The following is a 15,283-nucleotide window of genomic DNA, read 5'->3' as shown; positions in this document are numbered from 1 at the left end:
ACAGAGGAGAGATGACAGAAGAGACAGAACAGAGAGAGAGAGAGACAGAGAGCAGAGAGTTAAAGTGACAGAGAGAGAGAGAGAGAGAGAGAGACAGAGAGAGAGAGAGAGAGAGAGAGAGAGAGACAGAGAGACAGAGAGAGACAGAGAGACACAGAGAGGAGACAGAAAGAGACAGAGTTCAGAGAGAGAGAGAGAGACAGAGAGAGAGACAGAGAGAGAGAGAGAGAGAGAGACAGAGAGAGAGAGAGAGAGAGAGAGAGAGAGAGAGGAGAGAGAGAGAGAGAAATAAAGAGCCCAAGAGAGGTGTTTGGCCCAATGTTCGACAGGGCAGGCAGGGTGCCATTCTATCGAAGCCTTTGCACCATAACAAGCACCTATGGGGATCATAAGTATCAGTTCTTTCCCCAACCCTGTTGTTAGTACCTGGGTTCAAAGCGTATTCGTTCTATTACAAATACTTTGACGGTTTGATTGATCCACTGCCTAGATTGTCAGATGAGTGAGATTGACACTTTTGACACTAATCCGTTGGTTACATTATGCCAGGCTAGCTCAGTCAAGCTCAGCCAAAGTATTTTAAAGAAAACAAATGCTATTTGAAACCAGGTTTGACACATGGTTACTGAAAATCTATTTACCGGTGCTCTATCTGAAGAGTTGTCTGGAGAGTCTTGTAAAACAGACCATGATCACTGATGCAATCATGTCCAGATAAAGTTAATGCATTGCCTTCTCTGAGGGAATGCTGAACAGTGATTCGCTGAGCTTAACAATCAACACAGGTGCTGGCCATGCAGTGGCCGGGTAATGGAGGTAGAAACACAATGCTGCTGTAATGTACAACCTCCACATTTCAATGGATGATCATGATTACTGGACTTAGCTGTAACAGAGATAGTTAAACACATGATTACATTACTGGACTTAGCTGTAACAGAGATAGTTAAACACATTATTACATTACTGGACTTAGCTGTAACAGAGATAGTTAAACACATTATTACATTACTGGACTTAGCTGTAACAGAGATAGTTAAACACATTATTACATTACTGGACTTAGCTGTAACAGAGATAGTTAAACACATTATTACATTACTGGACTTAGTTAAACACATTATTACATTACTGGACTTAGCTGTAACAGAGATAGTTAAACACATGATTACATTACTGGACTTAGCTGTAACAGAGATAGTTAAACACATGATTACATTACTTAGCTGTAACAGAGATAGTTAAACACATGATTACATTACTTAGCTGTAACAGAGATAGTTAAACACATTATTACATTACTGGACTTAGTTAAACACATTATTACATTACTGGACTTAGCTGTAACAGAGATAGTTAAACACATTATTACATTACTGGACTTAGCTGTAACAGAGATAGTTAAACACATGTTTACATTACTTACTGACTTAGCTGTAACAGAGATAGTTAAACACAGTATTACATTACTGGACTTAGCTGTAACAGAGATAGTTGAACAACACAAAGAACCTCGGCTATTTCACTTAGCTGTAACAGAGATAGTTAAACACACATGGACTTAGCTGTAACAGTAGTTAAAAGCGCTGGAGCACAGTATTACATTACTGAACTTAGCTGTAACAGAGATAGTTGAACACACATTATGGCTAATGCCGTTCTGCCCTGCCCATGAGCAAGGCAGTTAACCCTCAACAACAACTGCACCCCGGGCGCTGATGACGTGGATGTCCATTAAGGCAATTCAGCCCCTGCACCTCTCTGATTCAGAGGGGTTAAATGACTCCTGCACCTCTCTGATTCAGAGGGGTTGGGTTAAATGACTCCTGCAGATGGGTTGGGTTAAATGACCTCTCTGATTCAGAGGGGTTGGGTTAAATGACTCCTGCACCTCTCTGATTCAGAGGGGTTGGGTTAAATGATGACTCCTGCACTCTGCTCTGATTCAGAGGGGTTGGGTTAAATGACTCCTGCACCTCATCTGATTCAGAGGGGTTGGGTTAAATGACTCCTGCACCTCTCAGAGGGGTTAAACACATTCATTCAGGGGGTTGGGTTAAATGACTCCTGCACCTCTCTGATTCAGAGGGGTTAAATGACTCCTGGATTAAATGACTCCTGTTACATCTCTCTGATTCAGAGGGGTTGGGTTAAATGACTCCTGCACCTCTCTGATTCAGAGGGGTTGGGTTAAATAACTCCTGCACCTCTCTGATTCAGAGGGGGTTAAATGACTCCTGCAGAGGGGTTAAATGACTCTCTGATTCAGAGGGGTTGGGTTAAATAACTCCTGATTCACCTCTCTCTGATTCAGAGGGGTTAAATGACTCCTGCACCTCTCTGATTCAGAGGGGTTAAATGACTCCTGCACCTCTCAGAGGGGTGATTCAGAGGGGTTAAAGAGGGGTTAAATGACTCCTGCACCTCTCTGATTCAGAGGGGTTAAATGACTCCTGCACCTCTCAGAGGGGTGAAATTCACCTCTCTGATTCAGAGGGTTGGGTTAAATAACTCCTGCACCTCTCTGATTCAGATTCAGGGGTTGGGTTAAATAACTCCTGCACCTCTCTGATTCAGAGGGGTTGGGTTAAATAACTCCTGCACCTCTCTGATTCAGAGGGGTTAAATGACTCCTGCACCTCTCTGATTCAGAGGGGATTCAGAGGTTAAATGACTCCTGCACCTCTCTGATTCAGAGGGGTTAAATGACTCCTGCACCTCTCTGATTCAGAGGGGTTGATTCAGGTTAAATTAACTCCTGCACCTCTCTGATTCAGAGGGGTTGGGTTAAATGACTCCTGCACCTCTCTGATTCAGAGGGGATTGGGTTAAATGACTCCTGCACCTCTCTGATTCAGAGGGGTTAAATGACTCCTGCACCTCTCTGATTCAGAGGGGTTGGGTTAAATGACTCCTGCACCTCTCTGATTCAGAGGGGTTAAATGACTCCTGCACCTCTCTGATTCAGAGGGGTTGGGTTAAATGACCCCTTCACCTCTCTGATTCAGAGGGGTTGGGTTAAATGACTCCTGCAACTCTCTGATTCAGAGGGGTTAAATGACTCCTCCACCTCTCTGTTCAGAGGGGTTAAATGACACCTCCACCTCTCTGATTCAGAGTGGTTAAATGACTCCTGCACCTCTCTGATTCAGAGGGGTTAAATGACTCCTGCAGCTCTCTGATTCAGAGGGGTTAAATGACTCTCATGTAAATGAAACAGAGATCCAGAGGTGTGTTAACCCCTCTGACGTTTCAGTTGAAGACATTCAGCTGGACATTACTCTGTTCTTGTAGTCTTTTTTCACATCAGTACTTCCTGTCAGTGGGCACTATTGAGTGTTTTGACAAAGACTATCAATGTCACAAATGGCACCCTATTCCCTATATAGTGCACTACTTTTGAAAAGGGTACCATTTGGGAAGGAGAGAAAGGACTATTAAAATACTGAAACCAAGTGTGTCTGTCGCATCAGCAACACGCATCACTTCCTCCGAGGTATTGATCATTACAGAGTCCCCACTTAAAAAAAAAAAAGAAATGGCACACTATTCCCTATTTTGTGCACTATGTTTGACCAGGGCCCATAGGGCTCTGTAGTGAAGTATTTAGGGAATAGGGTGCCATTTGGGACAAACCCAGTGTCTTGGGTTTAGCCATGCTTCTCTGACAGATACTAGGGCGACCACTTTTATTGCTTCTGAAACAATGCTTTTAGCTTGTAAAATATAATGGAGTGTAAGAACACATAGCAAGGACACATTGCAGTGAGGGAGACAGTTCTCGGGGGTGGTGCCGGTACATATGCTGTTTAGTGTATTGTGTGTGTGAGTGTGAGTGTGTGTGTGTGTGTGTGTGTGTGTGCGTGTGTGATACATATTCCTGTTAAGCTATCTTGGCAGGTGCAGCATTAAGGCAGTAGATAATGCGTATGCCAACCCCTGCCAGTCTAAAACATTTCTGAAAGGCCATCCGCTGCGGCGTGTAATTTGCCCTTGAGACGTGGAGCCAGAGCTGGGTAGAGGACCGGAGAGGAGTGGCGGAGGAGGCTGGAGCTCACTGTAGGGTTGCTCTTTCATTTACATAACAAATCACTCATGATCGTTCACTCTGACACACGTCAAGAATAAGTGCAAGGGGAGTAATGAAGTTGTTGGTTATTGATATGGTCGCCTGAACCTCCACGGGATAATCGCTCAGACTAAGACAATGTTTTACATTTTAGGTGTGATGGTTAGATGTGTGATGGGTCGTTTGGACATGTGCAAATATTTTGGTTACATTTTGAGGAATGCATGTATCACTTTACGATCATTGATCACTGTCTGTACCCTGTATAACATCACAACACTGTTCCCTGTCTGTACCCTGTATAACATCACAACACTGTTCCCTGTCTGTACCCTGTATAACATCACAACACTGCTCACTGTCTGTACCCTGTATAACATCACAACACTGTTCCCTGTCTGTACCCTGTACATCACAACACTGCTCACTGTCTGTATAACATCACAACACTGCTCACTGTCTGTACCCTGTTGTTACGGATACAAGTATCCTGTGTGTGTATCCTGTGTGTGTGTGTTTTTCTTTTCTCTCCTTCTCCCCTCACAGGTGGAAATCATCACTCCCCAATCAGTCACCAATCAATCATCAATCAGAAGACACACGTTCTCCTGATTCCTACCCAATCACAGTTCCTTTCCCTTGGTTTAAAAACCCTGTCAGTTGTTTGCTCTGGAGCTCAATCTCTCTGTTAATGCCATATGTCTGTAGATTGCTTTGTTTCACTCTCCTACCATGTCTCGCTATCGCTCTTTATGTATTGAGCTATCTTTTGTTTGAGCACCTCCATATCACTTTGTCCTCACCTGTGAGTATTGTTTTTTGTTATGGTGTTTGTTTGTTTGCTGGTGGGAAAAGGGGGAACCAAGACAAGTCGCCCATGGGCATACACTACCCGTAGGTAAACTTTTAAAAACACTAGTTAGAACTCGGCGGACCACCCACTGTATTTGTGGTTAGTTAGTTAGCTGTTGTTGAAATAGGCTAGTCTAGCTTTAGGGATGTTTTTGAATACTTATTGAATACTTATTATTTCTTTCCTTGGGTCCAGCTCAGCCCCTTTTCCTGCCCCCCCCCCCATTTTTAGGGCCTTCCTCTGACACCACCTGGTGTAGAGGTCCTGGATGGTAGGCAGCATTGCCCCAGTGATGTACTAGGCCGTACGCACTACCCTCTGAAGTGACTTGCGGTCGGAGGCCGAGCAGTTGCTGTACCAGGCAGTGATGCAACCGGTCAGGATGCTCTCGCTGTTGAAGCTGTAGAACCTTTTGAGTATCTCAGGACCCATGCCAAATCTTTTAGTTTCCTGAGGGTGAATAGGCTTTGAAGTGCCTTCTTCACGACTGTCTTGGTGTGTTTGGACCAATCTAGTTTGTTGTTGATGTGGACACCAAGGAATTTGAAGCTCTCAACCTGCTCCACTACAGCCCTGTCAATGAGAATGGGGACGTGCTCGGTGCTCCTTTTCCTGTAGTCCACAATCATCTCCTTAGTCTTGGTTACGTTGAGGGATAGGTTGTTATTCTGGCACCACCTGGCCAGGTCTCTGACCTCCTCCCTATAGGCTGTCTCGTCGTTGTCGGTGATCAGGCCTACCACTGTTGTGTTGTCAGCAAACTTAATGATGATGTTGGACTCGTGCCTGGCCATGCAGTCGTGGGTGAACAGGGAGTACAGGTGGGACTGAGCACACACCCCTGGGGAGCTCCAGTGTTTAGGATCAGCATGGCAGATGTGTTTCTACCTACCCCCACCAGGTGGCCTGTCAGGAAGTCCAGGATCCAGTTGCAGAGGGAGGTGTTTAGTCCCGGGTTCCTTAGCTTGGTGATGAGCTTTGAGGGTACTATGGTGTTGAATGCTGAGCTGTAGTCAATGAACACTATTCTCATGTAGGTATTCCTTTTGTCCAGGTGGGCAAGGGCAGTGTGGAGTGCAATAGAGATTGCATCATCTGTGGATCTGTTTGGGCGGTATGCAAATTGGAGTGTGTCTAGGGTTTCTGGGATAATGATGTTGATGTGAGCCATGACCAGCCTTTCAAAGCACTTCATGGCTACGGACCTGAGTGCTACAGGTCTGTAGTCATTTAGGCAGGTTGTTGGGCACCGGGACTATGGTGGTTTGCTTAAAGCATGTTGGCATTAGACTCAATCAGGGACATGTAGACAATGTCAGTGAAGACACCTGTCAGTTGGTCAGCACATGCCCAGAGCACACGTCCTGGTAATCTGTCTGGCCCCGCAGCCTTGTGTATGTTGACCTGTTTAAAGGTCTTACTCACGTCGGCTACGGAGAGCGTGATCACACAGTCGTCCGGAACAGCTGATGCTTTCATGCATGCCTCAGTGTTGCTTGCTTCGAAGAGAGCATAGAAGTGATTTAGCTCGTCTGGTAGGCTCGTGTCACTGGGCAGCTCGCGGCTCTGCTTCCCTTTATACTCTGTAATAGTTTGCCACATCCGACACGCGTCTGAGCCGGTGTAGGATGATTCAATCTTAGCCCTGTATTGACACTTTGCCTGTTTGATGGTTTGTCGCAGGGCATAGCGGGATTTCTCGTAAGCTTCCGGGTTAGTCCCGCACTTTGAAAGGGGCAGCTCTACCCTTTAGCTCAGTGTGAATGTTGCATGTAATCAATGGCTTCTGGTTGGGGTATGCACGTCCAGTCACTGTGGGGACGACGTCCTCAATGCACTTATTGATAAAGCCAGTGACTGATGTTGGTGTATTCCTCAATGTCATCAGAAGAATCCCGGAACATGTTCCAGTCTGTGCCAGCAAAGCATTCCTGTAGTTTAGCATCTGCTTCATCTGACAATTTTTTTATAGACCGAGTCACTGGGCCTTCCTGTTTTAATTTTAGCTTGGAAGCAGGAATCAGGAGGATAGAGTTGTGGTCAGATTTACCAAATGGAGGGAGAGCTTTGTACGCATCTCTGTGTGTGGAGTACAGGTGATCTAGAATTTATTTTCCTTTTTTTCCCCTCTGGTTGCACATTTAACATGTTGATAGAGATTTGGTAGAACTGATTTAAGTTTCCCTGCATTAGGAGCACCGCCTCTGGGTGAGTGGTTTCCTGTTTGCTTATTTCCTTATACAGCTGACTGAGTGAGGTCTTAGTGCCAGCATCTGTGTGTGGTGGTAAATAAACAGCCACAAAAAGTATAGCTGAGAACTCTCTAGGCAAGTAGTGTGGCCTGCAGTTTATCACAATATACTCTACTTCAGGCGAGCAAAATCTAGAGACTTCCTTAGATTTTGTGCACCAGCTGTTGTTTACAAATATGCAGAAACCGCCCCTCCCCCCCCCATTGTCTTCCCGGAGTGTGCAATTCTATCCTGCTGGTGCAGAGTGTATCCCGCTAGCTGGATATCTATGTCGTCATTCAGCCACGATTCCGTGAAGCATAGGTTATTTTCAGAAATGGTGCCGGAGGAGATGGCCACCGTTTTACGGTCTCCTAACCAATTGTGCTATTATGTAGGGGCTTTTAACATCACAACACTGTTCCCTGTCTGTACCTTGTATAACATCACACCACTTTTCACTGTCTGTAACCTGTATAACATCACACCACTTTTCACTGTCTGTAACCTGTATAACATCACACCACTGTTCCCTGTCTGTACCCTGTATAACATCACAACACTTTTCACTGTCTGTACCCTGTATAACATCACACCACTTTTCACTGTCTGTAACCTGTATAACATCACACCACTTTTCACTGTCTGTAACCTGTATAACATCACACCACTGTTCCCTGTCTGTACCCTGTATAACATCACAACACTGTTCCCTGTCTGTACCCTGTATAACATCACACCACTTTTCACTGTCTGTACCCTGTATAACATCACACCACTTTTCACTGTCTGTAACCTGTATAACATCACACCACTGTTCCCTGTCTGTACCCTGTATAACATCACAACACTGTTCCCTGTCTGTACCCTGTATAACATCACACCACTTTTCACTGTCTGTAACCTGTATAACATCACACCACTGTTCCCTGTCTGTACCCTGTATAACATCACACCACTTTTCACTGTCTGTACCCTGTATAACATCACACCACTTTTCACTGTCTGTAACCTGTATAACATCACACCACTTTTCACTGTCTGTAACCTGTATAACATCACAACACTGTTCCCTGTCTGTACCCTGTATAACATCACACCACTTTTCACTGTCTGTAACCTGTATAACATCACACCACTGTTCCCTGTCTGTACCCTGTATAACATCACACCACTGTTCCCTGTCTGTACCCTGTATAACATCACAACACTGTTCCCTGTCTGTACCCTGTATAACATCACAACACTTTTCACTGTCTGTACCCTGTATAACATCACACCACTTTTCACTGTCTGTAACCTGTATAACATCACACCACTTTTCACTGTCTGTAACCTGTATAACATCACACCACTTTTCACTGTCTGTAACCTGTATAACATCACAACACTGTTCCCTGTCTGTACCCTGTATAACATCACAACACTGTTCCCTGTCTGTACCCTGTATAACATCACAACACTGTTCCCTGTCTGTAACCTGTATAACATCACAACACTGTTCCCTGTCTGTACCCTGTATAACATCACTGTTCCCTGTCTGTACCCTGTATAACATCACAACACTGTTCCCTGTCTGTACCCTGCAGAATTTACTCATTGGCCATGCAGTATTCTATGCAGGGTTATTTTTATGATACAAGATTCACTATCGTGAAGCAACTTGAACTTTAACCCCATAGCTTAAACACTCAAGACTTCATACAATATCCAAACTGCCTCTGGAAGAAACATCAGCACAAGAACTGTTAGTCGGGAGCATAATGAAATGGGTTTCGATGGCCGAGTAGCAGCACACAAGCCTAAGATCACCATGTGCAATGCCAAGCGTTGGCTGGAGTGGTGTAAAGCTCGCCACCATTGAACTCTGGAGCAATCGCAAAGCATTCTCTGGAGTGAGGAACCACGCTTCACTATCTGGCAGGCCGACGGACTAATCTGGGTTTGGTGGATGCCAACTCTACCTGCCCCAATGCATACTGCATACTGTAATGTTTGGTGGAGGAGGAATAATGGCCTGGGGCTGTTTTTCATGGTTCAGGTTGGCCCCTTAGTTCCAGTGAAGGGAAATCTTAACGCTACATCATACAATGACAACCTAGACGATTCTGTGCTTTCAACTTTGTGGCAACAGTTTGGGGAAGGCCCTTTCCTGTTTCAGCATGACAATGCCCCCATGCACAAAGCCAGGTCCATACAGAAATGGTTTGTCGAAATCGGTCTGGAAGAGCTCGACTGGCCTGCACAGAACCCTGACCTCAAATCCATCGAACACCTTTGGGATGAATTGGAATGCCGACTGCGAGCCAAGTCCTCGCAGCAACGTTCCAACATCTAGTGGAAAGCCTTCCTAGAAGAGTGGGAAGAGTGTTATAGCAGCAAAGGGGGGGACCAACTTTGCCCAAGATTTTGGAATGAGATGTTTGATGAGCAGGTGTCCATATACTTTTGGTTGTGTATTGCAGATGGAAATAGATCACCCCCCCCTGAAAACCAAATCTATTCTTGACAATCTATTCTTAATGTTCCCTTGTTTAGAAAAAGAGAGACGATCACTATGATGACTCAGACAGGAAACAGCATGATAAATATCTAATATGTACTCAATATCTGATTCTAACTGAACTATCAAGCAAGATGTATGATATATTTCAATCTATATTGATAAACTGAACAATTCTGTCACGAATTGTTGAAAAACAAATCTTAAAAATATTTGAAATGTCATTTTTTATCATCAACTTACTCCATAAATGTACTGTACTTTTTATCATCAACTTACTCCATAAATGTACTGTACAGATGTAGGGTCTTAATTTAAGCCAGTTCGCTACAGCAGGAAAATAATCCTGCAGCAACAGGACATGTGAATTATTATTATTATTATTCTTTATTATTATTTTTTTTATGTGGATTATACGGTTTTGTAGGGGTTGATAAATTGTTCATAAGGGGAAATCTAATTTTAAAGTGGAAATTAAACTACAGAAGCCTTTTTAAACCTCAAACACAATACAAGTTTTAAATGTCCTGAATTGAGGTTCTCCTGCAACAGGGTGATCAAATTAAGATCCTACATTTGTAATCTGTCGTGTTTGAAAGGTAACATGTGTCCATGGGGAATGACCTTTTTCACAAATACATGTGACGTTCTGTCCATTCCCAGTCTCAGTGCAGGTCACCGTGCGTTCTTGGCATGTTCCTAGTGAGCAGAGGTCCATATCCACAGAACAATCTTCCCCTTGAAACCCTGCAACACCCAAACACACATACACACATAGGAATCAGTTTCTTCCATCAAACAGACAATACAAGACACCTGAGGACAAAATGAAATGAAAATACAGCACTATGAACTCAATAAAGAACATGACATGGAACACACTGTGCACCACATGCTCTACTGGGAGACAATTTCCTTCAAAATGTCCTTGTTAAGCTATGACTAGCCATTAAGTAAAGACGAATGTACTACTCTGAAAAGTGGGACAATTTCCTTTCCATGAGGAAGCCAAGCCACTGCAATGTTAGGAATTCACAAAATTATTTTTAAAACACATTTATGGCTGTTTTATGTTTTATTAGTTAAAGACATCCTTTCTGTAGTAGATTGACGTGAGTCATTGAGTCCTCTACCTGTTGCCCAGTATAGTAATAGAGTGAGTGAGGCATCGACATAAAGACCCCTCCTGTCTCTCTCCCTACTGATCTATATCACGTGTCTACCGAAGCAGATGCCGCGCCTACATGTCATTGAGTCCTCTACCTGCTGCCCAGTATAGTAATAGAGTGAGTGAGGCATCGACATAAAGACCCCTCCTGTCTCTCTCCCTACTGATCTATATCACGTGTCTACCTATATCACATGTCTAAGCAGATGCCGCGCCTACATGTCATTGAGTCCTCTACCTGCTGCCCAGTATAGTAATAGAGTGAGTGAGGCATCGACATAAAGACCCCTCCTGTCTCTCTCCCTACTGATCTATATCACAGTGTCTACCGAAGCAGATGCCGCGCCTACATGTCATTGAGTCCTCTACCTGCTGCCCAGTATAGTAATAGAGTGAGTGAGGCATCGTCACATAAAGACCCCTCCTCCTGTCTATCTCCCTACTGATCTATATCACGTGTCTACCGAAGCAGATGCCGCGCCTACATGTCATGTCACAGCAAAGACCCCTCCTGTCTCTCTCCCTACTGATCTATATCACATGAGTCCTCTACCTGCTGCCCAGTATAGTAATAGAGTGAGTGAGGCATCGACATAAAGACCCCTCCTGTCTCTCTCCCTACTGATCTATATCACATGTCTACCGAAGCAGATGCCACGCCTACATGTCATTGACAGCTGGGGTCATGTCCATAACTTTTTGTTCTAAATAAAACCCCAGCTGCCGTGTAGCTGATACCTGGTCAATAATGCCAGTAAATAAGGCTGGCTAATATATCACAGCTCATAATGGAACAGAGTATGACCTTAATGAATGCCTGAATGGACCTCATTTACAATCTCAGCATCCCAAATGGCACCATATTCCCTATGTAGTGCACTACATTTGACCAGAGACCTTTTGGGCAATGAGTAGTGAGAAGTGCACTTTGTAGGGAATAGGGAGTCATTTGAAACGCATGAAAACATCTCTCTCTGCTCCCAAATGGGTGCTCTGCGAGATAAAGATGTTGTCTAATTGGAAAACGTATCACAAATAGAAAGAGCCTACTGTAGTAAGAAGAAGATCCAGACTGTGGCCGAATGTGTTTTCTGGACATTAAATAATCAATAGTAGCAGCTATCAAGTCAACAACATCTCAAAATGTCACCTCACCGCTGCAAATGTTTGGCTTGAATTGGATTGAGTCTATTAGTAACACTTTGCTGAGGAGATAATGGAGTCATTGTTAACGTGTTAAACTATAGGTAAATGATACACTTAGTGTTGTTTAACATGTGTAGTAGTGATTAACCTACGTTTACATGACGGCACACTGACAGCAGAAGACGGTTCACAACTAACTATCAAGGATTCATTACTTTCTCCAATCCTCCTCCAATTGCAGTGTTTGATTTACCATTTTTGAAGCACTGAGTCTGTAAAAATATTTAAACACATTTTCGTTGTTGACCGAAAAGAGATGGTGAGTCGAAATATTAACACTAGAACCAGCAGGACTTGAGACTTGAGACATACAAGCAGCAGCCATATTGATTTACTATAAACCATTTTCATGGATAACCTAATAGAACTGGGACATTATATTCAAGGCCAAATGGATGTCACATCAGTTCAACTACCCTGAGTTGCTAACGGACAGCTACTGACTCCAACAAAGTATTTCACAAGTGTTTAATAACCAATTGTGCGTACAATTCACCTGGAGGTTAATGTTGCATGAAGGAATGTCACTCGTAGTGTGAGTCTCAAATTGCACCCTATTTCCCTACACAGTGTGCTACTTTTGAACAGAGCCCTACGCGTTCCTTTAGTGGCCCTGATAAAAGTAGTGACTTACAAAGGGAATAGGTTGGCATTGAGGACGCAGGCTTACAGAACTACTTACTCCCTGTTCAGCCACTATTAGACTACTGTAGAGAATACAGCCACCATTAGACTACTGTAGAGAATACAGCCACCATGAGACTACTGTAGAGAATACAGCCACCGTTAGACTACTGTAGAGAATACAGCCACCGTTAGACTACTGTAGAGAATACAGCCCACAGCCACCATTAGACTACTGTAGAGAATACAGCCACCATTAGACTACTGTAGAGAATACAGCCACCATTAGACTACTGTAGAGAATACAGCCCACAGCCACCATTAGACTACTGTAGAGAATACAGCCACCATTAGACTACTGTAGAGAATACAGCCACCTACCCTGAGGTGACTACAGTAGAGAATACAGCCACCTACCCTGAGGTGACTACAGTAGAGAATACAGCCACCATTAGACTACTGTAGAGAATACAGCCACCATTAGACTACTGTAGAGAATACAGACACCATTAGACCACTGTAGAGAATAGACACCATTAGACCACTGTAGAGAATACAGACACTATTAGACCACTGTAGAGAATACAGACACCATTAGACCACTGTAGAGAATACAGACACCATTAGACCACTGTAGAGAATACAGACACCATTAGACCACTGTAGAGAATACAGACACCATTAGACCACTGTAGAGAATACAGACACCATTAGACCACTGTAGAGAATACAGACACCATTAGACCACTGTAGAGAATACAGACACCATTAGACCACTGTAGAGAATACAGACACCATTAGACCACTGTAGAGAATACAGACACCATTAGACTACTGTAGAGAATACAGACACCGTTAGACTACTGTAGAGAATACAGACACCGTTAGACTACTGTAGAGAATACAGACACCGTTAGACTACTGTAGAGAATACAGACACTGTTAGACTACTGTAGAGAATACAGACACCGTTAGACTACATAAGACTTTAGATAAAACAGCAAGTAACACCAAGAGCTACTAAAGAGATAATGCTTCATCGTAATCATAGTTTTTATAACACATTCAATCTTTCAACCAATCACTCATATGTATTTTTAAAGCCCTTTTCACATCCGCAGATGTCACAAAGTGCTTATACAGAAACCCAGCCTAAAACCCCATATAGCAAGCAATGTAGACATAGAAGCACGGTGGCTAGGAAGAACTCCATAGAAAGGCAGCAGCCTAGGAAGAAACCTTGAGAGGAACCACTAGTGCTGAGTCATTTTTTTTTTAAACAACTAGCTAAAATTCTATTTTGTTTTTGTGGGTTTTTTTTCTGAGCTCGATGTGCAGTTTCTGGAGAGATGAATCGGAGCTAGAAACGGAGACGATCGAGAGGGACAGAAAGCGGTTGATTCACGAGCCTGAAAATACATGATCTAAGTGATTGATAGTTGGTATTCCGCATTCATAAAAATATGCCTTATTTACTTTGAAGAACTACTAAAATAGAGATTTTGTCAGAGAGCATAGCCATCAGCTCTATGGAGATCTGATGATGACTTGGAATGAATTAAATAATAATGAAGTCTTCAAATAAAAGGATGGTTAATAAGTGATAAGCAGTAATGGGAAGTCACTACCATCATGGGACTTTTATTGATTATTTGATTTAAAAAAAAAAAATAATAATTTTACCTTTATTTTACTGGGGAAGTCAGTTAAGAACAAATTCTTATTTTCAATGACAGCCTAGGAACAGTGGGTTAACTGCCTGTTCAGGGGCAGAACGACAGATTTGTACCTTGTCAGCTCGGGGATTTGAACTTGCAACCTTTCGGTTACTAGTCCAACGCTCTAACCACTAGGCTACCCTGATACAGCATTCAACCCACAATGCATAGTGCAATTAAAATTAATATCCATTTTTTTTAACCAACATCCGTGATAAAAAAAATCTAACCGAAACGGCCTCAAAAAGCAATAATCTCTCAGCACGAGGAACCAGGCTCAGAGGGGTGGCCAGTTCTCTTCTGGCTGTGCTGGTGGAGATTCTAAAAGAGTACATACCCATTAAGGCTGGATTGTTCTTCCAGATGTGCAAACGTTTATGGATGACCAGCAGGGTCAGATAATAATCACAGCTGTTATAGAGGATGCACCAGTCAGCCCGTCAGTTGGCTTGTCATAGCCGACCATTCAGAGGTCGGGGGGATAAAGGACTGAAGGAGAAAGTGCCACTGTGAATAACATGACATTTCCTCTGAATTGTTTTAAACCATATGTACAGAAAACTGTAATACATTTGTTTATCTGTCAATTAATTCCGTAAGGCACCAACTCCAGTTTGACACGAAAATAAAATGTCATTCATTCACTCATTTATTGTGTAAACAAAATTAATATATTATTGCATCTCATTTGAGTATCAAAGTAGGCCTCTTAGCACCCCTCTACAATAATCTCCTGAACCTGAACTCTTAGCAGCCCTCTGCAATAATCTCCCGAACCTGAACTCTTAGCAGCCCTCTGCAATAATCTCCTGAACTCTCTTAGCACCCCGCTACAATAATCTCCTGAATCTGAAGTCTCTTAGCACCCCTCTACAATAATCTCCTGAACCTGAACTCTCTTAGCACCCCTC

At 43.3% G+C, this 15,283-nt stretch overlaps 1 protein-coding gene across 1 annotated transcript in view; it reads right to left on the bottom strand.

The window, feature by feature from the left end:
* The window catches only part of eys (eyes shut homolog), a 275,926-nt gene that overhangs the window by 184,587 nt on the left and 76,056 nt on the right, over positions 1-15,283 (bottom strand). Inside the window, exon 12 of the mRNA XM_064936327.1 lies at positions 10,281-10,403. Coding sequence (XP_064792399.1) covers positions 10,281-10,403 — 123 coding nt within the window. The remainder of the gene's footprint in view (positions 1-10,280; positions 10,404-15,283) is intronic.

The sequence above is a fragment of the Oncorhynchus masou genome, chromosome 24, assembly GCF_036934945.1.
Source record: "Oncorhynchus masou masou isolate Uvic2021 chromosome 24, UVic_Omas_1.1, whole genome shotgun sequence".
Taxonomy (NCBI): Eukaryota; Metazoa; Chordata; class Actinopteri; order Salmoniformes; family Salmonidae; genus Oncorhynchus; species Oncorhynchus masou.
Note: the sequence above shows the minus strand (reverse complement) of the source record. Positions and strands in the feature narration are given on the sequence as shown.